The 23,702-nt window shown below is 37.7% G+C and overlaps 1 protein-coding gene across 1 annotated transcript in view; it reads right to left on the reverse strand.

The window, feature by feature from the left end:
* LOC103202070 (MDM2 binding protein) overlaps positions 1–23,702 on the reverse strand; it is a gene marked incomplete at its 3' end in the record, with an annotated part of 94,999 nt that overhangs the window by 48,787 nt on the left and 22,510 nt on the right. The window contains exons 11-13 of the mRNA XM_007946862.1: positions 18,325–18,442; positions 4,894–5,067; positions 3,569–3,676 (exon numbers count right to left, since the gene is read on the reverse strand). Of these exons, the coding sequence (XP_007945053.1) occupies positions 3,569–3,676; positions 4,894–5,067; positions 18,325–18,442 (400 nt within the window). The remainder of the gene's footprint in view (positions 1–3,568; positions 3,677–4,893; positions 5,068–18,324; positions 18,443–23,702) is intronic.

The following is a 23,702-nucleotide window of genomic DNA, read 5'->3' on the forward strand; positions in this document are numbered from 1 at the left end:
TTGGGCAATCCTACTTCCGTAGTGATACTGCCTCGGAAACCCAAGGAGGGGCCGCTATGAGTCAGGGCTGACTTGACGGCACATAACAACAACAACAAGAGTAAAAGACTAGATTGCCCTGAAGGGACTGTTGCTAGAATTATGGAGATCAAAGGCAATTCTAGTGAGGGCTCAGTAGGAAATGAGAAGAGCCATAACAGAGAAACTCTCTACCATCTTAAAGACATATGGTGCCAGCAACAGAATGTTGCTAGAAATGAGGACATTGAATGTGTTTCTGGTGACACTTTAAAAGGAAATGATGAACATGTGATTGGACAACAGAGGAAGGGCAATGCTTTTTAAGCAGTGGCAAAAATTTGTCTGAATTATGTTTAAAGTTTAGTGGAAGGCAGAACTTCGAAGCAATGAACTTGGTTATCTGGCTAACAGGATTTCTAAGCCAGTTCTTAAAGGAGCTGCATGGTTTCTCCTTGCTGCTAATTGTAAAATGAGAGAGAAAAGAGACAGACCTAAAAATAAACTGCGCAAGATAAAAACAGAACTTACAGATTTGGAAAATTCTATTGTACCAACTAAGGATATGTGATCTGAAATGTGCACCAAGGACTTTGCTACTTAATCTTTTTAAAAAAAGATTAAGCCTGGGACAGATGGATCTAACTAACTATCAAAGCAGAAAACTCAGCTTAGACAAGAAAGAGAAAGAGAAAGAATGAAAGGAAAGAACACTATCTGCCTATTGGAATTCTACAGTCTGGAAACAGGACAAAGGAGCTGTATCTCTGTCCTCCAAACAAAAAGAACACCAGTGAAGCAGCTCAGAGAACATCAGAACTGCTAGAAGGAATATAGGAAGCAGAGCCTTCTTGGTTTCAAAGGGTGGGGCCATGGTGTCTGGGATCTCCAAGGGTGGGGCTGCAGCCTCCTAGGTTTCAGTTAGATATTCGCCAACTCAATCCTGAAGTGTGGCGCTGCCATTCACAAATGCCAGGAGGATGGAGTCACCACCTAAAGGTCAGGGAATAGGGCTGTCATGCTCAAGAGGCAAAAGCACAGGGCCTGCTGATGCTGAGGGAGTAGGGTTGCCACTCAGATGGATTAAGAGAATGGGGAAGCCCAAAGAAAAGGGAGCAGAGTTGCTGTCTCAGTGGGTCTTGAAGGAGGAGCTAAAGTCCAAGGCTAAGGGCCCTCCACTCAGAACCCAGACAGCACGATTGACACACATAGTCTAGAAGACAGGGCCATTGTCCTGTCGGTCCCAAAGACCAGAGGATTATTTTTAAGCCTTGAGAGATACTGTAATTTGTTCTGCTGGGTTTTGGATTTGCTTGCTACCTGTTATCCCTTCTTTCCTTCTAATTTCTCCCATTTGTAATGCAATTGTCTACCTTGTGCCTGTTCTACCATTGTACTTTAGAAGCAGATAACTTGTAATCTAGATTTCACAGGTTCACAGATAAAGAGGAATTTTGTTCCAGGATGGAATATGCACAAAGGTTCACTCATATTTGATTTAGATGCTTCAAAAGATGAGATTTTGGACTTGAAGTTGATTTAAGACTTCTGGAACAATGTGATGGGGTAAACAGTTCTTCATGTGGCAAGGACATGAATTTTGGGGGGCCAAAGGGTAGAATGTTATGGATTGAATTATGCCCCAAAAATATGCATTATAAATCCTAACTGTACGCTGTGGTTATAATCCCATTTAGGAACTGGTTGTCTTTGTTGTGTTAATGAGGCAAGATTCTGTAGGGTGTATCTTGAGTCAATCTCTTTCGAGATGTAAGAAATTAAAAAAGTCAACAAGCAGGAATGGGGGAAGAGAGATCCCAGGTCAAATAAAGATCACCCAATAGCAGAAGCTCAAAGAGACAAGGACCTTGTCCAAGGCCAACTGACAGAAAAAGCCTTCCCTTAGCGCCAGCACCCTGAATTCGGACATTTAGCTTCCTAAACTGTGAGAAAATAAATTTCTGTTTGTTAAAGCCATCCACTTGTGGTATTTTTTTGTTATAGCAGCACTAAAGAATTAAGACAGTAGCTTTGAAGACTACACAATTATCCTAATTTTGCAGTTAAAAATGGAGATAAGCTATACATGAATAAGTAAACCGAGTACTCTGAAATGAAATCATCCTCCATTAAATAAAACAGGCTGCTGAATTAAAAATATGTTTTAAATGCTTTTAAAAAAGAATTAATAATAGTGTTTGTTTTATTCAGAAGGGACCAGTCCCAGAGAAAGATATTATGCTTGATAAAGGAGGGTCAATGAAAAAGAGGAAGACCCTCAATGAGATGGATTGACACAATAGCCGCAACAATGGAAACAAACATAGCAATGATTGTGAGGATAGCACAGGACCATGCAGTGCTCCGTTCTGTTGTACACAGGGTGACTATGAGCGAGAACTGACTCAAAGGCACTAACAAGAACAACAGTGTTTGCTCATTAAAGAACTTATGAAATGTACAAAGTAGAAAGAAAATTAAAATCCAGTATAAACACACACACACACACACACACACAGTGTTTGTTTTATAATGTATCTACTTAATTCTAACACAAATTTCCATATAATTCACCATAACATTTTCTATGCAACAAATTAAGTTCTTATAATTTCAGTTTTTAGAAATTCTATATCATTTAATCACTTAAAATTTAAGTTCATATTAGATTAAAATTAATGCTTAATATATATTTGGAAAAAAAAAAAGGAAAGCTGGTAACCAGTATTTAATAACAGATTTTTTAAAAATTTCATATTTAGTAAAAGAGAAAAAAAAAACCACGATCCTTGAAAAAATGTCAATTTCTTAATACAGGAAATCCTTAATGCCAATCTCACTCATATGTGCAATGTGCTTAGTTATTACTGATGGTCATGATTAAATTCTGAGAATCATTGCTCAAGTTAATATAATATTATCTCTGGACTTGCACTTTGTTCTGTTTGCAGTCTCTATCCTCTGCTGCCAAAATTTATCTATAAAGAGAAATTTTATGAAGAGATCTAACTAGCTACATCTACCTAACAAGAACAATAAAATATATTTTCTAGTACACATTTAAAATAATGAAGCACAAAATTTGCCTAGAGAAATATCTGTATAAATATTAAGAATGACATACAGATAAAAAAAAGTATTCTGTACCTAGCTCTGGTAGCTTAGTGCCTAAAGCACTTGACTGCTAACCAGAAGGCTGGGGGTTCAAACCCACCAGCCACTCCTCGGAAGGAAGGTTGGGCAATCTATTTCCGTAGTGATACCGCCTTGGAAACCTAAGGAAGGGTCACTATGAGTTGGGGCCAACTTGATGGCACATAACAACAACAACATTCTGTACCTGGCCAAACAAAGAAAAAAAAAAATTGTATATCTCTTTTACTCCATATCATCTCTATATGAAAACAGTTCAACAAATAAGTGGCATACTTAAAAGTCAAAGTCTGTAAGAAAAACTACATGTGTAATAAACAAGTGAAAATAGAGATGTATTATTTCTAAACAAGTCAGTGTTCTTACAGTGAGATGAAATGTACAAATTGTTACTTACTCAGACATTCTTCCAAAGCCAAAGCTTGAACATGGGCTAACTGTTTCTCTCTTTGTACAACTTGCTCCCCAGAAAAATGTGGAAGTGACAAGAAGTCAAAAGGAAAGCCTGAGAAGTAGAAAAAGTCAATATTGAAATATTAATACAAAGTTCCCAGGAAATTTTTTCTCACATTAAGAAGGAAAAAAAACAGCCAGTTAGTTACCTCCCTTGCTGTTGCACATCTCAAAGTAAAATAACAACAACCAAGCAGCAGAAAACAAGCACACTAACTTACTTTGCACTCTAAACTTTGACCTGTTTCTTAAATTGAGGACATTTAGGTAGCAGAGTGATTTCTTGCCCCTTTCTCAATCTGCTCAGCTAATGAAATCCCTTGAGAAAACACAGATGGCATACAGTTGCTAGTGTCCAAAGGTGGTCCCCAGAGAACCATACCTACTGCTACTCACTCTTGGGTAGTTCCTTTTACCATGAATCTGGGCTCGCCTATGTAAGGTACAGTGAAAGTGACACTGCATGACTTCTTAGGCGAGGTCATAAAGAGCCTCGCAGCTTCCACCTTGACTCCCAGAACAACTGCTCTAACACAAGGAAGCCATCATGTGAGAAATCTCAGACCACCTGAGAACAAGATGTGAGGAAGCCAGCTAAAGTCAACTCCAAGCAATGGGCACATGGCGAGAAAGCCCACCCTCATCTGTTCAGCCACCCGAGGCCAGGTCCCAAGCATGTGAGTGAAGAAGATATCTTGGACATCAAGCCAAGCTGAGCCTTCAAACGACCCAAGTCCCAGCTGCCACGTGACTGCAGTCATCTGGGAGATCTCAAAATTGAACCATCCATCTGAGCTCAGTCAATCCATAGGACCATGAGCAGTAACAGTACACTGCTGTTTTAAGCCACTACATTTGGGGTGGTTTGTTGTACAGTGATAAATAACCAAAACATTCAGTTTGGGGAGAAAAGAAAAAAGATAGGCAAAGAAATAGAAAAAGAAGTTTGAGATAAAGTAAGTAAAAACAAGAAATAAAGAAAAATATGTGCTTAAAGAAGAAAATAATGAAATTTTCATATTTGAGCTCTAAGCTGGCCCACTAAATTTTACTAGGCATAATGTAAGAGGAATTAAATTTTTGCACAATGACTAGTAAAAAATATCACAAAATATATTTAAAATAAAAGGTAGATCTACTGAGGGGTCCTGGTGTGTGGGGAAAATAAGTTCATCAAATGTCTAATATTTCTGTCACTTAAAATCATATAAATTAATTACACATACAAACAAATCTAAAAAATTTTTTCTACTTAAAGTTAACACTTACTCGGTTCGGTTTCTTCTGTCTTTGATTTCATCTTTCCAAGAATCAAATTGAGTGCAAATGAGCCATTGATCTGGTTGGCGGAGTGAACCAATGTCGCCTTACATTTTCTATTGCCACTACCTTGTAACAAGAAATAATAGCTACAACACTCCCCTTTCACTTCAACATCTGGAACTGAACAAAAGCAATTACTCATATAAATAAGTTTGTGAAAAGTCAGCACACATCAAGAATCATCTATTTAACCAATAGGATTTAATAAAGTTTCTGTTATTTTACAAGCTGTTACCAAATATTTTTGGGGGTGGAGTTGTTTACTTGAGATAGAATCACATAAAACTATACTCACAAAGCATAAATATTTGAAACTAAAATTTGTATTTACTCATTCAGACATTGATGTGACTCACTGCAGTTGTTATATAACACACATAATGTATCAACTAGAATCTCCAACTTCTTCTGGAATCTTCTGGAATAAACTGATCTCTAGCAAGTGCACAACTCAAAGGACAAGCTTTCTGCTTCTCTCATGGCAATTTGTTGCTGTTTGCTGCAATCAAGTTAGTTTTGACTCATACCAACCCTAAGTACAAAAGAACAAAACATTGCCCAGACCTGCACCATCCTCACAATCGTTACTATATTTGAGATTATCATTATAGTCATTGTGTCAATCTAACTCATTGAGGGTCTTCCTCTATTTTCCTGACCCCCTACTTTACCACACACCACATCCTTCTCCATGGAATGGATCACTCTGGACAATACATCCAAAGTACACTAAGACGATGTCTCGCCACCCTCGCTTCTAAGAAGCATTCAAGCTAAACTTCTTCCAAGACAGATTTGGTCATTCTTCAGGCAGTTCATGGTATATTCAATACTCTTTGCCAAAAAATTTAATTCAAAGGCATCAATTCTTCTTCACTCTTCCTTATTCACTGTCCACTTTTCTCATACATATAAAGTGACTGAAAATACTGCCAAAGGGGCAAGGAGACTGCATCTTCTGACCTCCTCTAACCCTACAAGAAGAAGACAGAATCACCATCAGTAGCCCAAGGCCTATTCCTGTGAGGCCAGACATGCTGCTTCCCTCTAGCCGTTTCACCAACCGTTACTCCCACAGCACCCACCACCTCTCTGTTGGGTTTGATAATTCACTGCAGTGGCCACACAGAACTCACAGATTATGGGGGTTCTTAGGGAAGATACAAGCTACAACTCAAGTTCAGAAATGTACTCAGTTTCTTGCAGCTATCTCTCAGTCTCTCTCAGCAGTGTGTCTCTCAAGGTCTCTCTCAGCCTCTTTCAGTAGCGTGTGTCTCTTGAGGTCTCTCTCAGCAGCACATGTCTCTCAAGGTTTCTCTATCAGCAGCGTGTGTCTCTCATGTCTCTCAGGAGCACATTTCTCTCAGCAGCATGTCTTTCCCAGCCAGCAGTCAAATAGACTCCTTCTGCCTCTAGCAGGGCACCTTTTGATCCTGACAGAATGGCCAATTAACCAATCCCAACATCAGAATTCTATATACCTGAGCAAGAACAAACTTCCCAGAAAATTACTTGGTACTACGCTCAACAGAAATACCCCAGGTAGATAACTTTAACAATCAGGAGCTACTCAGTTGCTCATGGCAAATTCCGCCATGGAGTTTACAAAGATTTATGGCTAGAAAAACTACACTACGTAATTCACTACATTGCAGTACCATAACATGGATCAAACACATCTTAATTCTCAAAATGACATCTTTGCCCAATGCAATATGTCGTTTGATTTCTTGACTGCTGCTACCATGGGTGTTGATTGTGTATGTAAGTAAAATGAAAACCCTGACAACTTCAATGCTTGCTCTGTTTATCATGATCTTACTTATTGGTCCAGCTGTGAGCATTTTTATTTTATGTTCAGGTGCAATCTATACCGAAAACTGTAATCTTTGATCTATATCAGTAAATTCTTATATTCTTTTCACTTTTAGAAAGCAAAGTTGTGTCATCTGCATATTGCAAGACGTTAATAAGTCTTCCTCCAATCATGATGCAGTGTTACTGTTCATATAGTCCAGTATCTTGGAATATTTACTCAGCACACAATTTGAATAAGTGTGCACAATGCACACTTTTCCTGATTTTAAACCACACATTATTCCTTTTTTCTGTTAGAACAACTGCCTCTTAGTCCATGTACAGGTTCCACACTAGCACAATTAAGGTTGGGAATTGCCAATCTTTGCAATGTTATCCATAATTTGTTATGATCCACACATTCAACTTTTGCACAGTCAATAAAACACAGGTAAATATCTTCCTGGTGTTCTCTGCTTCAGCCAAGATTCATCTGACATTAGCTATGACATCCCTCACTCCATGTTCTCTTTGAAACTGGCTTGAATTTCTGGCAGTTTCCTGTCAAAATACTGCTGCAACTCTTTTTCAATTACTTCAGCAAAATTTTACTTGTGTATGATATAATGATATAATGCCTGCATTCTGTTGGATCATGGATTTTTTGGGGAGTGAGCACAAATGTAGGTATCTTCCAGTCGGTAGCTGTCTTCCAAATTTCTTGGTATAGACAAATGAGCACTTCCAGTGCTACATCCCTTTGCTGAAACATCTCAATCAAAATTCCATCAATTCCTGGAGCCTTGGTTTTTTGCCAATTCTTTCAGCACATCTCGGTCAGTTCTTGATCGTATGCTACGTCCTGACATGGTTGAATGTCAACAAATTCTTTTTGGCACGGTGACTCTGTTTTATGATGCTTCCTGTGTCACTGAGTATTTTGCCCGTAGATCCTTCAATATTGCAACTCTAGGCTCGAATTATTCATCAGTTCTTTTAGCTAGAAAAACTAAAAGCATGTTCTTCCTTTTGGATTTTCTAACCCCAAGTCTTTGCACATTTCATTATAAAACTTTACTTTGTCTTCTCGAGCCACTCTTTGAAATCTTCTGTTCAGCTCTTTTACTTCATCATTTCTTCCATTCATTTTAGATACTCTCCATTCAAGAGCAAGTTTCAGAGTATGTTCTGACATCCATTTTGGTCTTTTCTTTCTTTCTTGTTATTTAATGACCTTGTGGTTTCTTCACGTATGATGTCCTTGATGTCATCCCAAAACTCATCTGGTCTTCAGTCATTAGTGTTCAATGCATCAGATCAGATCTGTTTTTGAAATTGTTTCTAAATTCAAGTGGGATACACTGAAGGCTCTCATAGCCTTGTTTTAATTTTCTTCAGGCTTCAACTTGAACTTGCACATGCGCAACTGATGGTCTGTACCACGATCAGCTTCTGGCATTGTTTTGAATGATGAAATTAGGCTTTTCCATTGTCTATTTCTACACATGTAGCCGATTTCATTCCTGTGCATTCCATCCAGTGAAGTCCATGTGTACAGTATCAGCTTATATTACTGAAAAAGGTACTTGTAATGAATAAGTCATTGGTCTTGGAAATTTTATTATGTGATCTCCAACACTGTTTCTATCACCAAGGCCATATTTTCCAGCTACCAATGCTGCTTTTTAGTTTCCAACTTCCCCATTCTAATCACCAGTAATTACCAATGTACTGTGATTGCACGTTTGGTGAATTTCAGACTGCAGAGGTTGGTAAACATCTTCAATTTCATCTTTAACCTTAGTGGTCGGTACATAAATTTGATAATAATATTAACTTATCTTCCTTGTAGGAGTTTGGATATTATCCTGTCACTGACAGCACTGTACTTGAGGACAGACCTTGAAACGTTCTTTTTGACAATGAGTGCCATACCGTTCTTCAACTGGTCACCCTCAGCATAGTATTCCATGACTGTCCAATTCAAAATGGCCAATACCAGTCCATTTCAGCTCACTAATGGCTAGGACTGTTATCTTGAAGAGTTCCATTTCATTTTTGACAACTTCTAGTTTTCCTTGAGTCATACTTTGTACATTCCTGTTTTAATGACTAATGACTGTTTGCAGCTGTTTCTTCTCATTTTGAGTCATGCCACACCAGCAAATGAGAGTCCTGAAAACTTTACTGCATCTACATCATGAAGGTTAACTCCTTTGAGGAGTCAGCTCTTCTCTAATTGTATTTTGAGTGCCTTCCAACCAGAGGGGCTCATCTTCTGGTACTTTATCAGACAATGTTCTACTGCTATCCATAAGGTTTTCATTGGCCTTTTTTTTTTTTACAAGTAGACTACCAGGTTCTTCTTCCTAGCCTTTCTTAAATCTGAAAGCTCCACTGAAATGTGTCCACCATGGGTGATCTTACTGGCGTTTGAAATACCAGTGGTGGACTTCCCAGCATCAGAGCACCACACAAGCCAGCACAGTACAACAAACTGACAGGAGTGGTGTCAAGGCACCTGGTGATGCATCTTATAGAGGGAATGCAATGCATCCACTAACCTGGCATGTCAAGTAAGTTAAGTTAAGATGGGTTCTAGTGTATTTTTAAAAGAAATTAAGTGAGGGTAATAGTGAAGGTTGACAAAACTGTGATGATGTCTTTGAAATTAGAAAAACAGAAGTATGGCCCTTTTTGTTGAAGATGGTGAATCAGACAAAAGCATTTATTTTCACTGTCTCCTGAAACTCCACTAAATGAGAATAAAAAGATTTTTTAAAATAGTATAAGTCCACAGGGACTAAGATGGGAGAAGAAGGAATCACAACTAAATTTTGAAAGCAGGAAAGCAGGTGAACAATCAGTGACTGACTTCATCCGTTAGCTGCTAAGGAAGCTCAGGGAAATGGGGGGGAAAACTCAGAAGCAACACAATGTATATGGTCAGCCCCTCCAGAAGTCTGTGAGTGGTGGCTCTGACAGTAACAAAATTGAAACAAAGGGTAATATGAAAACAGGCTGAACGCCTGTTTGGGAAGCAGTCAGGCCTCCTGATCCCTCCTTATTTTTATTTGGGCAAATGATTATCCATTCTTCCAGCCCAGAAGACTAGAGCTTACTCTCTGGGGACAGTAAAATGAGGTCTCTCTGGCCTCAGAGGTAACAGACAAAAACTGTGGCGCTTCACACTGATTATCAATAAGACAATGTTTATAGATTGAATATTGAGGCTCTATCACCTTTCTTCTCCTAATTAGCTTATAAAATTCTGGCAGCCAAATAGCAGAATTGAGACTTCTTTTGGATATGTAAACAATCTAATAGGAAAAATTAAATAATCCCAACATTGGGGTCACTTAGTGCAATGTCCCAGCTAGATCACCCTAAAATGAAGACCACAGTAATAAGCTCCAGTCATGTACACAAATGTGTGTGTGTGGGAAAAAAAAAAAAAAAAAAAAACTTTTTCAAATCATACTATTAATAGTTTATTTCTGGATATAGTGTGGGTTAAACCTACCTTCTCTTAAAAAAATCTACTGCCACAAGTCGATTACGACTCAGAGCAAACTTATATGACAGTAGAATGCCCCACAGCGTTTCCAAGGCTACAAACCTTTATGGAAGAAAGCTGCCCCATCTTTCTCCCAGAGTGCCTGGTGGGTTTGAATTGCTGACCATTAACAGCCGACCGCTTTAACCCGTGCCACCAGAACATCTTCTCAAACTATCAGTTGTAACAAAAAAACACCAATTTTTGTAATTAGCTTGCAACAGAAACATCAATGCTATCACAAATATAAATTTTATAAAAGAGTATAAATATAGGAATATACATACTAGAAAGAAAAAAACGTGTTGTTACCAGGTGTATTTGACAATTTGAAGCTAATGTTTTATAAGAGTTACAGTGATTTTAATTCATTTATCAACTCAGCACTTGGCCAATTCAAGTTATGCCTCTTCAATCTCTGGCATCCTCTCCACCTTAAACTTCATCACTTTTATTTATGTTTTAATCACTGAAGCCTGCAATTACCACAATCTTATTTTCTTAAAAAAAAAACAAATTCTAAGAACTCCCTTAATCATAATGACTATGTAGTCATTTAAAAAATATTACTCCAGATTTTGCAAGTGTTAATTGAAGATTTATTAAATAACTTTTACGTAAATAATGCAGAGAGTAACTGACTCATAATTAGCATAGTGATTAAGTTCTCATTGCCCTTCCTAAAGAAATAAGGAAATACAATAACAACAGAAAGTTTTTTGCTTTTGTTATTTTTACACTATCAATTCATAAGGAGATTAAGGCATGCACACACTTTCTCTACCAAAAACTAACATACATTTTGGATCAACTATATTGAGAGAAAGAAAAATTACCAAGGGTCCATTAACTGCACAAAATTTTACAAAGAATGTATAAACTATACTGAAGAAATATGTCACTTTAGTATTTCATTACCAAAAAAATTCTCGTTTGATAAAAATCAAGTCACAGTCTTTATCAATAAATTTCTTAATGTTTTTTAAAATCCTGTAACTCCTCCTTTCTTTTCCCAGTTCAACACTATTAAAATAAAAGAAAATCTTAGTGGCCTAATGGGGAAATAATACTGCATGTGACATACAGACAAACATCCCAGGATCACTGAGGAACAAGGTAGCATGGCGAAGTGAGCATTCTGGCTCAATGACCGTTATTTACCATGTTCCATAGGTAATGAAAAATAATAAAACCAATTACATTGATAATAGTGCAGGAGTCACTAACTTTGGGGGAGAAACAGATTTAGGTCAAAGAACCTTCAAGGGAGTCTTTAAAAAAAATAGCTTAAATAAGGAATAATTTACATTTGTACATAACAGTAACACGTACACAGATACATACATCAAATTCTAAGTGTAACGAGTTTACATCAATTTACAGAATTGCACATCCTTCACCATAACCCAACTTGGGAAAACGTTCACCATGTCAGAAAGATCACTGGTGACCTTCTGTAGTCACTTGTCCTTCCCTCCCACAGCCTCAGACAACTCAGCAGCTCTCTGTCTCCTTCAGGCTTTCAAAGAAATTTCATATAAATGGACTCACACAGTAGTCTTTTGTGTCTGATTTTGTTTATAAACTTAGCATAATATTGTAGAGGAGCATTCAAAACTTTTTATGCCTTTTTCTTTTTGAGTATTCCACTTTATCAACCAAATAAATTTTGTTTATCCATTCACCAGTTGATAAACATTTGGGTAGTTTCCAATTTGTGGCTATTATGAATAGTGCTTTCACAAACATTTGCTTACAGGCCTTTGTGTGAACATATGCTCTCATTTCTCCTGGGTAAATACCTTGGAGTAGAAGTGTGTAATCTAGTTAAGTTGAAGTTCCAAAGAAACTGCTGGACTGTTTTCCATAGTAGCTGCACTATTTTACATTCTCCCATCAAAACTTCTCCATGTATTTGCTGACATTTGATATAGTCAGTCTTTTTAATTATAGCCACACTAGGGACTGTATTGTGGTCACACACTGTGGTTTTAATTTGCCTTTTCCAAAAGACTAATGATGCTGAGAGTCTTTTCATGTGCATATTTGTCATTCATATATCTTCTTTGGTGAAATGTCTGTTCAAGTCTTTCATCCATTTATCAACCGGACTATCTTCTTATTGAGTTGACAGAGTGTACTTTTGGTATATTTTGTTAGTAGATATATGATTTGAACAATTTTCTCTTAGTCAGCAATTTGTCTTTTAATTATCTTAACTAAACCCTGTCAGTTGCTATGTTGTTGTGTTGTTGTTATGTGCCATGGAGTTGGACCCAACTTATAGCGACCTCTCCTTGGGTTTCTGAGGCAGTATCTCTGCGGAAGTAGATTGCCCAACCTTCCTTCCGAGGAATGGCTGGTGGGTTTGAACTGCCAGCCTTCTGGTTAGCAGTCAAGTGCCTGAGGCACTACATGGCAGCGCTATGTGTATAGGGTTGTCAATGGCTAATTTTTATTTATTTATTGTGATTTGGGTGAAAATTTACACAGCAAATACACTTTCCATACAGCAGTTCATAAACACTTTGTTTCATGACATTGACCACAATTTACCACAATGCAGCATCTCCCCTCCTCCTTCCTCCCGATAGTTACCTCTTCCCTGTGTCCATCCCTCCATGGACTCCTGCCCCAAGCTGTCTCTCTGTGCATAAGCAGCCTTTCTTTCTCCCATGCTTGTTCTCTGCAAGGAGTGTATCTACCTCAGGTAAATGTTCAACTCATATGCCTGTCCATTGTTTGGCTGGAAGCCACAGGCGTGGGTTCAATTCCAGACCTGAAGGGCAGCTAGGGGCCATAGTATCAGTGGTTCCACCAGGCTCTATCAGACCTGCAAACCTGCCCCCCCCCCTTTTTTTTTTCCAAATGATTTTTAGTTTTGTCCCACATTGTTCTCCCTCTCTATCCAGGATCTCCTACACTGATCCTCTTCCAAGTGGTAGCCGGGCACCATCTAGTTCTTCTGGTCTCATAGTCATAGAGGCTGCAGATCGGATAGTGTACCAGCCACTAGGACTCATTGTTTCCATAAATTTTTGGTTTTCTTCATTCTTCTTTGCTCTGGACGAGGAGAGACCCATCGTTGCATCTAGATGGCAGCTTGCAAGCTTTTAAGATCCCAGTCACTACTCGCCACAGTAGGAGGTGGAACAATGTTTTGTGTAGTATGTTATGCCAAGTGAGCTTGATGTCCTCTTAGACTATGGTCCCGAGCCCACAGGTTCAACTACTCGGTCCCTCTGGGTCGCTGGCTGTAACCATGCAGTGACTACAACCTTGCCCTTTGTCAGCTCCACTATACACCTGGGAATTCAGATCATACACATAAAGTTATAGGATCATTGTCTGTCAACGGCTAATTTTTAGGAAGTTGGTTGCCAAGCCTTTCTTCCGAGGCACCTCTGGGAAGACTTACACCACCCACCCGTCGGTCAGTTGGCAGTCACGTGTGTTAACTGCAGTGTGTTTCAAATAGTTCATGCTTTTTAATTTTGGTGATTCTAATTATGCAATTGTTTTCTCTTTTCATAGATTGTTCTTTGGGTGTGTATTTGTTTTTATAGAAGTTTTATAATTTTAGCTCTTATAATTAAGTACACATCTAACACACACATAAACATGTATACACGCTTACAACTGTACACACCTTGTTTTTAACACAAATGGTATATCTAGTCCATGCCCTTATTAATTCTATAATTTGTTTGCTTGCTTTCTCTCACAAATATTTTCAAAAGCAGTGCTATTGGTATTTTGAGTGGGACAATTCTTCATCCTGTTTACCAATCCCCTGAAAGAGTTTCACTTCCTCAACGCTTATTATGACTCCAGAGCTAGTCGTTCTTTCAGTTATTTTGAAAATCCTCAACATCCCACTCTGACTGCATAGTCCACAAGGTGTGAATGCAGAATGTTCTAAGTTTCCTTTAGGTAAATTCAGTTATCTCGTCAATGAGTAAGGTAGATTTCCCCTCTCTACCACCCAGGCAGAACTACATGAAAAGGACTTTGTCTTGCTCACCACTGTACTATTAGCTCCACAGTAAAAACTGACTTGCACACTAGAATAAAAAATGACTTGCACCCAGCAGAAACACAATAAATATTTGTTAACTGAAAGAATATTTTTCTTTGTCATTAAAATTTCTTTTGATACCATCATCAGGGTAGCTCTGAAGACTAAGGTGTGCCTGACGCAAGCCATGATATTTTCAATCACGTCATGTGCAAGAAAAAGCTGGACAATGAATAAGGAAGACTGAGTTGAAGAAGATTGATGCCTCCAAATCACGGCGTTTGCAAAGAATACTGAATGTATTGCGGACTGCCAGAAGAATGAACAAATCTGTCTTGGAAGAAGTACAGCCAGAATGTTCCTTAGAAGGAAGGATGGTGAGACTCCATCTCATGAACTTTGGAAACGTTATCAGGAGGGACCAGTGGTTGGACATCATGACTGGTAAAGCAGCAGGTCAAGGAAAAACAGAAAGGCCCTCAGTGAGACAGACTGACACGGTGGCTGCAACAATGGCCAAGCATGGCCACCACAGTGAGGATGGCGCAGGACTGTGAAAACACTGGTGCTCAACGGCACTGAATGCCATCGGGGTTGAAGCAACATTTCACCATTTCAAAATATCTCACAAGTCCTTAATAGTCTAGTCCCTTTAAAAATATTTTTATTAGATGTGTCCGTCAACAAAATAATAAGGCATGATTTTCTCCAAAAGTTCATTTAATTGTTTACTCCTTTCAAAAGATTCCAATTAAAAAAATGAGATAACACTAAAAGCCAGGATTATAAAATTATCAGACATCTAAGACTGTACTATTGTTTTGCTGTGTAAGAATCAATGACTTTCAACGCCAAGGCATAAAACAGAGAAGACCAAATCTTTATAATTCTACTTCAACAGAAGCTCTGTATGATGTAACAAGATATCACACAAAGTCTTTAGATTCAGTTGGATTGGGTGGAAATTCTGACTCCAATTTGTGACATTAGAAAGGTTTATTGATTTCTCTGTACCTCAGTCTGCTCATATGTAAAATAAAGATGGAAAAACCCTACATTTGCACATTGCTGTGAGAATCAAAGAAGGTAAATGCAAAGTATCTGGCACACAGTAGGTCTCCAATGTTGGCAGCACATAGTTTTTCGATTTACTCCTGGTACCAGTGTTTTGTACGTGTATTGTAAAGGAGTTCTGGTGGTGTTGTGCCTGAGGCATTTGACTGCTAACCAGTAGGCTGGCAGTTCAAACCCACCAGGCACTCCGCAGATGGAAGATGAGGTGATCTACTTGCATAAAGATTTATCATTTCAGAAAACCATTTGGGGTTGCTATGAGTCAGAATTGACTCAATGGCAGTGATTTTGGTTTTGGTTTGAGTGTGTCATAGGTCCTCAGTAAAATATACATTTTGATGTGATTCTTACTAAGGGTAGGGCTGCAAAGCTGATTAATGTAATTGCTGTCAGTAAGTTATACATCCATAAGAAGTTGAATTGGCAAAAGTTGTGTGATAGCTATATTTACAACAACAAGAGCAGCTGCTGAGGCTGCTTCTAGACAATCCAACACCTCATGGGATTTAGTTTCTTGGTTTCGAAGTTCAGGGTCATGGTTTCATGGAATAGCCTCGTTAACTGGCCTAATAATGTATTTAGTGTTTCTGTTCTACCTTGCAGTTCATTGTGTAGTGCCAGAGGTCTTAAAAGCTTGTAAATGGCCATCCAACACACAACTAGTCTCTATTTGCCTGGAGCAGCAAAGGAAGAATGAGAGTCAGAAACAGGAGCAGGAAATGAATGTATGGCTAATCGCCTCCATGAATGACTGCGTCCTTTTTCCATGAGACCAGAAAAACTGGATGGTGTCTAGACAGAATTACTGAACATTTTGATCAAAGATTCTAAAGAAGAATCCTGATCAAAAGGAGGAAAATTCAAAAGAGAATTTCAAATTCTAATAGAATGCAGACTTTCTGGAGCCACTGAGGCCGGATGAACCCCTAAAACTACTGCCCTGGGATAAGCTTTGAACTTTAAACCAAAAATATTCCCTGAAATATTCAATGGTTTTCTTAACTAGTCAAGAATGTCTGCATTTACCATTTTATCTTTTAAGATCTATCTACGTGGAATCAAATTGATAACAGCATTAAAAGACAAGACAGGACATTTAGAGGCAATGAGATCATGTTAATGGGACAAGAAGGTGAGAAGGGTAGCACAACTCCAAGAATGTAATTACTGTCATTGAACTGTACATGGGGAAACTGCTGCATTGGTGTATGTTCTGCTGTGTATGTTCTCAACAACAATAAGAAAATACATATATAAATATTGATATATATTTATATATATATTATATATTAAAAGACAGAGTATTTAATACATATGCAAGTAAACATGTATAAATGCTCACACACACACTTTGAGTTGTTCTTAATATGAATGGTATGACGATTGCATACCCTGATTTTTTCACCTACTATCTCTAGGGAGATTGTGTCTGGTCTACTGCATTGCAGTATAAATTCCATGAAAGGAAGACACCAAGTGGTGTCTTGTTCACCACTGGTCCCACAGCATAGTACCATACCTGATCCATAGTATCTCTTCAATATTCAACAAAGGAAATGAAGGTAAGACCAAATGAATGAATGAAGAACAAGATCAGATGGAATAACATCTGAAGTTTCAGGAAACAGTATAAACTTTAGTTTGGGAGCTGTGGGATATGAAGAACAAGAGTTGGACATAATTCAGTAGGATACAAGGAAACAGTTACAGCTTAGGAGGATGATCTAAAAGCTAATATATTATGTGGAATAGTGAGAGACGCTATTTGCTTGGCAGCTAGATCCAAGAGTAATTCAAACTTTTCCACTAGCTAAAACTTGGCTACTCTTTTTACAAAAGGAGTTTTGTCAATGGATAGAAAAGTTAAAGAATTTCCCCTGCAAAAAGGGACATGGACAGAAGAACAGAAGTTAATAATCAGCTGTGCAATTTGATTTTGCTTCTACTTTTAAGATTAAATTATACACACACACACACACACACATATATACTAAAGTGTCAGCATAATCAATCCTTAATGATACAGCCCAATCAGTAATCAACAACCTGCCTTGTAAGACTGTTGTGTGATATATGTCTTATTATTATTCAGATATTACCAATATTAGTCTCCAAATTTTCAAGAGGTGGTAATTTAAAAAAATTAAATCAAGCCACCCAGTAAGTTATTTCTTAAAGCTGCAAAGAAAATCTCACAAAAAAACCTGAAAGAACATTTTAAATATATTTTAAAATAAAAATTTAAATTCGAACCTCCAACATAGTGGCTATTTGAAGTTAGAGAAAGTTACAAGAGGAAAAATATACTGAGCAAGCTGTCCAGTATAGACTGACATTTAGTAAGGAGATATGAATATTTAGTGTGTATTAATCAGTCTTAAATATATGCATATATAGTTTCATTTTTTTATAGTATTTTTATTTTTCTATATAGTTACTATACTAGAAGCTCTGGTGTGGCTCAGTGGTTAAAAATTCGGGTGCTAACCAAAAGGCTGGTGGTTTGAACCCATCAGCCATTCTGTGGGAGAAAGATGGGACTGTCTGCTTCCATAAAGATTTACAGCATTGGAAACCCTATGCGGCAGTTCTACTCTGTCCTATTTATTGGGTTGTTTTGAGTTAGAATCAACTCGAGGGCAGTGGGTTTTTATACTGTACTACTTCCACAGAGCACAACAGAATTGACTCTATTTCCACCCAGCAAATCTATTTCTAATTTTGTTTTAGCATCTGCCAAAATCATGAAGTACACATTTATTCCCTGTGAGGAGTCAAGAATGGTGAAAGCCACACTTCCCCATGCACTAGTAAAGTGCAATCAGCTACATTAACAACCCCCCTCCTTCAGGAGATGGCATTGACTTTCCAAATTTGATAAACTCATTACTTAAGTTGTACCATTAAAACAAATTGAAGATTTACTACTTACCGTTAATTGTCTTGGGCTTTCTAGCTATATAGTCTTTCCATTTTCTTGAACTGAGTTGGTTGGGAGGTGGAATAAGTATGTTACTAACAGTACAAGGCAATACAAAAAGAGCACCAACCTGGAAAAAACAGAACATGTTTTAGGTGAGTGCACACTGAGATTTACTCTGGAATGGTATCATGTGAGGCTTCCCCACTCCTATCTCACCTATTTAACAGGCATTTGGTAATGTCCTTTTCTAACCATGCCACTGTAAAGACTAAAAAACAAAAACAGTACCCATCCAAAAACCAAAGCAAAACAACACTGAGACAAACAAAATACAGAAAGGCATTCTAAGCTACAGGCTTTTCTCTGTTTCACTGAGGTCCACATCTCTGAAAACCTTGTTATTCACAGTATCTCCTTCAAGCTCAGGTTGCTGGTATAATTTGTTTAGCTACAAACTAGAGACTGGGAATTCTTTCACCAAAACGTGTTGTCATAATCAGCAATCCTCTTAAAACTTTTATCCAGATGAATTACTGTTTTGACTTCAAAATAAGAATAAATCTGAAGGTAACTTAGAAACTTTTGGTCCAAGAAACAGATATAATACTAATAGGTATAAACTATAGAAGACAATGAATTATGTGCTGGAAAGTACACAGATGACGACTGATTTACAAGCCAACTCAACATTCATCTTTGGATCCCCAGGGCTGGGCATACAGATGCATATTAAATAAGTTTTAAACAATCATAATACATTCAGGAAAATTCTCAGGGTAATTCAACATTGCATAAAACCAAACTGTAATTCTGAAATTCGTCTTTGAAAGGAAGCTCCATCAGTCAGCATATTCTAATACATAAACAGCACTACTTCTTTTCCAACTTTGCGGAAGCTGGGCCTGGGTGGTGGCTCTGGCCACCACCTGTCTGTCCTGTACCATGAGGCTCCTCAGCTGGTCACCGGGGCTGCCTGGGCCTCCTGCCCATGGCCTGGAGGAACCTCATGGGTTATCTAAACCCAAATGGTAGTGACTGCACACTGATCCTGCTTTACACCCGATGGTGCTGATTTTCTGCCAGTTTGGCCCCTCATTTTAATTCTTTGCCCCGGGCACTTCCAGCCCTTCACTTTCTGGCACTGGATGCATCTCAGCACAGCAGCCTTCCCACCAGGTGTGGCACCGTAGCTGTTCCTAACCTTTAGTTATCTCAAGGAGCTAAGCCAATGGCTAGATTTAATCACACAGACCAAACATTGGAAACTCTGAAAATCTTCATTTTTAATCAGACAGGTATAGAAGCCAAGAAAAATGTGGTGGCAACTCAAGCTGACCAAACAGGCCCTCTTCCCAGGACTTTGGTAAAAGTGTGGACTGGTTGCTCGTATTTTCCTTATTCTTTTTAACTAGTTTTATTACGTATGCTACCATTCAGTGCCTAATTCCAGGACAAGAATAGGCACATCCAGAGTAGTGATGGACTGAAAGTAGAAGTTGGAAAGTGGAATTTCAATCCTTCATTTCAAAAACTAATGCTGCAATTTCATACACTTTCTTCAGTCAGGTGTTGGCTTGCAACATCCTTCAGATTAAAAGAATCGTGCATTTGTTGAACTACTGACTGTGTAAAAAACTTATATAAATGGACATTTTAACTAGTATTGTAATAAGTACATGCGAAAATACTCAATGGAATTCACTGTTCTTATTTTTACTACTTGAACATAATGCAGTATTTTGAGAGAGTAACCCAGTTTAAAATGTGAAGACATATGCTGGTAGAATACGGAGTAGAATATGCTTACTAGGTAGAAGACAGAAATGGGACTTTCAGACTATAGTTTCAGAAAACTCTTGATGCCCCATATGTCCAAGGGTGGTTTTCTGTTCTTTTGTGATTTCTTTTCCAAGTCTGTAAGCAGGGAAGTGTTGTGTTGGGAAGAATAACTAGCATCGACAAGGGTGACCTCACAAGTAGCAACTATTACTTGCTGTCTTTACTGATGGAAAATAAAAGATTAAATATCAAAAAAACAAACAACTTTGGGGAAGTTTAGGCAGAACATTGCTAAAGATTTTAAATCTAATGCAAAGTCACTTTCAATTTTACCAAACAGTAAATTAGTTAAGATGAGATATGTGATGCTCATTTTTTATATTTAATGTGCTAGTGTAACAGCGGGAGCTCTGGTAGCATAGTGGCTAAGACACTTGCCTGCTAACCAGATGGCTGGCGGTTCAAACCCACCAGCCACTCCTCGGAAGGAAGGTTGGGCAATCCTACTTCCGTAGTGATACTGCCTCGGAAACCCAAGGAGGGGTCGCTATGAGTCGGGGCCGACTCGACGGCACATAACAACAACAACAACAACAACAACAGTGTAACAGCAGTTTGTTATCTTTATTTATGTATTCCTAATGAACAAGTATAAAAATAAAATATTTTAGGAGCAAAATAAGGGAGGTAAAATGAAATACGCTTATCTTTTTCTTTATTATTATAGCCATAGTATATTTTTAAGTCAAGTATATCTCACACAATCAAACATTAGATATTAAAAAATGAAAACACAGAGCAACAGAAAATAATCAAGTATAAAAGATATATATCTAATTTTCTAAACTAAATTCTCATTTTTTTTTCTTGTATAAATAAGACTTCACAGCTCAAAATTCATAAGACTGTACAGTCCAAAAGGTAACAAGGCTATAATGGGGATTCGACAGATTAAAGCCTGTTCTAACTTTCTTAACATTTTGAGGATGCTACATGCAGTTCAATGCATAGCTTACAACTTGATATAAATGCACTGTGACCCACCAGCTGAAGTAGTAGCTACAATTTTCAGACAGCCTATTTTTAATTTAACATTTGCTACAAATAGGAAAATAAACAGAAGTCCTATAAACTGTAATTCCCTACAAAATAAACTAATAAGTCAACTGATGACTGCATTCGTAACAAACTTGGATTCAGATCACTTGTTTCCACTTATGTACTTCCTTCCTAATTATGAAGATGGCCTCTCAGAGCCTGGAAACAAGCCTGTGGGCTTTCCCTCTATCTCCAGAATTTAATGGCCAAATCACACTGCAAACCTGAGTTTTGATTCAATCTTTTCAGCAGCTCCTCCCTAAATAGCAGTTAGCTACAGAGACTGTGTTTCTCGCTTTGTCAATCCTCCTACTGAAAATGTATTTCCTGTCCATAAGATTCAAAGACATCATGATATTGTCTTTCCCAATCTAATAAAATGAACTTTACTCTAAGAGGCTTTTCTTTATATCTGTGATTAATCACAACCCATTTATACATTCCTCACTGCAGGACTGGGCAGTGTTTCACTCTGCTGTTCACAGGTTCGCTATGAGTCAGAACTGACTTGATGGCACCTAACAATAACTTCAAACACTGGAAGGATTAAGGATTTATCTCACATCTCTGTTAAACAAATCAGAAGTATGTGACTAATGTTGACTTGAAAAGAATTCTCTATAAATTTAATTCATAAAACTTTAATCCTATCTTCAAAATATGTACAGAACATAGAGTGCTTTACAGATTTTAAGACCGTATTTCACACGAGTGTCTATCATTTGAGCCACACAAACGTCAAAGACAGTAATAAATATCAGTTAACAACCGAGCTTCCTTCTGTTTGGGGTGATGGGAAATGTGGAATGGATGAAGGCAATAGTTGTTCAACATGCTCAACACAACTGATGTCACTAAATTGTATATGGTGAGAATGGTGAAACAGCAAATATTCTCATACATATTTATCACAACCATCACTTATACCACACTTCACAGTTTATAAAATACATTCTAATTTGGTTTTCATTCAAAGTGTTTGAAATAGGTAAAGGAAGGACTTCTATGTCCAGTTTACATTTTTTAAAAAGCCGGAAACCAGTGAGTGACGGAGCTGAGGCTTTCCCAAAGTTTTCTAAAGGACGTTCTACTTGGGACTTCCTGCTACACCATATTCCTTCCCTCTCTTCCTTATCTCACTACACAGGTAAAATGACTAAGACATGAATGACTCTCACTTCCTACAATGAAGAGGTCCCTGAAAGATGTTGTTATTGGGTATCATCATGGAATTCCAACACACAGCCACCCTATAGGACAGAGCAGAACTGCTCCACAGGGTTTCCAAGGTGGTAATCACACAGGAGCAGATGGCAACGTTTCTCTCCCACTGATGGGCTCGAACTGCCAACTTTTTGATTAGCCGCTGAGTGCTTAACCACTGCGTCACCAGGGCTCAGAAAGCTATTTGGTTTAAAATAAGAACTTAGATTTTTTTTTTATTCTTAGCACCCCTTTTTTTCACTATACCATTTGGTTGAGACTTCTGTGCACATAGTTTTGTAGAGATGTATGATTTTATTAATCTATATAATTAATCCATATTTACCTTATCAATCTATACTTAAGATCTATATGAATGTAGATGATTAAGCTCTACATTAAAGATCTTAATCATCTATATTATAATCTGTATTCAGGTTATCTCTCCATTCTTACTCCATCTCAGACTGCTGGTTTTCTGTACAAGCCTCATTATACCTTCAGTTATTTATTTTCTATTTCTCCACCACAATGTCAGTTCCATGAGAGTACAGGTCTCTTTAATACAGCTCATCACTGGATCCCTACATATTGTACCTGGCACAGAGTAGTATGTATACTGGATAAAAAATGAGAGATGAATTTTAAAATTCAATATTTGGCATATAAGATATTCTTAGAGGATGAAAATACAGGTTAATACTACAGGCTGTTCCCTCAAAGGCCATTTCTGCAACTAAACACCTTGGTACACTACCTAAAAGACCATTAATTTCATGGAAAAATGAGGTCAAAAGCTGAAATTATACCACAGAGAGTCAAGCATCTTAGGGCCAAAATTATAATACTTTTATTATGACAATTTTCTAATGGAATTATAACCAAGACTTGATCACAGAGCTCTGGGAAAACTGTTCTAATTATAATAATAATTTTCACCCTGCAGGACGGTGTGATAATACTCTACGGTTGCTAAAACAATAAGAAAATGTCATGTAAACATTGCCAATAAGTATTTTGTGCAATAAAAATTGTTCTCATACATAGAACAGGCTGATTGATCAGATATGTCTAGGCAAAAGGAAATATACCCATGACCAAAAAAAAAAAAAAATTGTTTTCATAGAAGTAGTTCAATAACCAACTGAAAGAAAAATGAGCTTTCACTTTGTCCCATTGACAACAGTACTCGAGTTAGCTGGAACCATGATATACACGCACAAGCATATGAATACTTTCTCATACAAATGAAATCAGGTGCTGAACAAGTAGGTTAACAATAATCCGTTGTTGTTGGTACGTGCCGT

Source organism: Orycteropus afer, unplaced genomic scaffold, assembly GCF_000298275.1.
Source record: "Orycteropus afer afer isolate SDZICR_OR568_19922 unplaced genomic scaffold, OryAfe1.0 scaffold00173, whole genome shotgun sequence".
Taxonomy (NCBI): Eukaryota; Metazoa; Chordata; class Mammalia; order Tubulidentata; family Orycteropodidae; genus Orycteropus; species Orycteropus afer.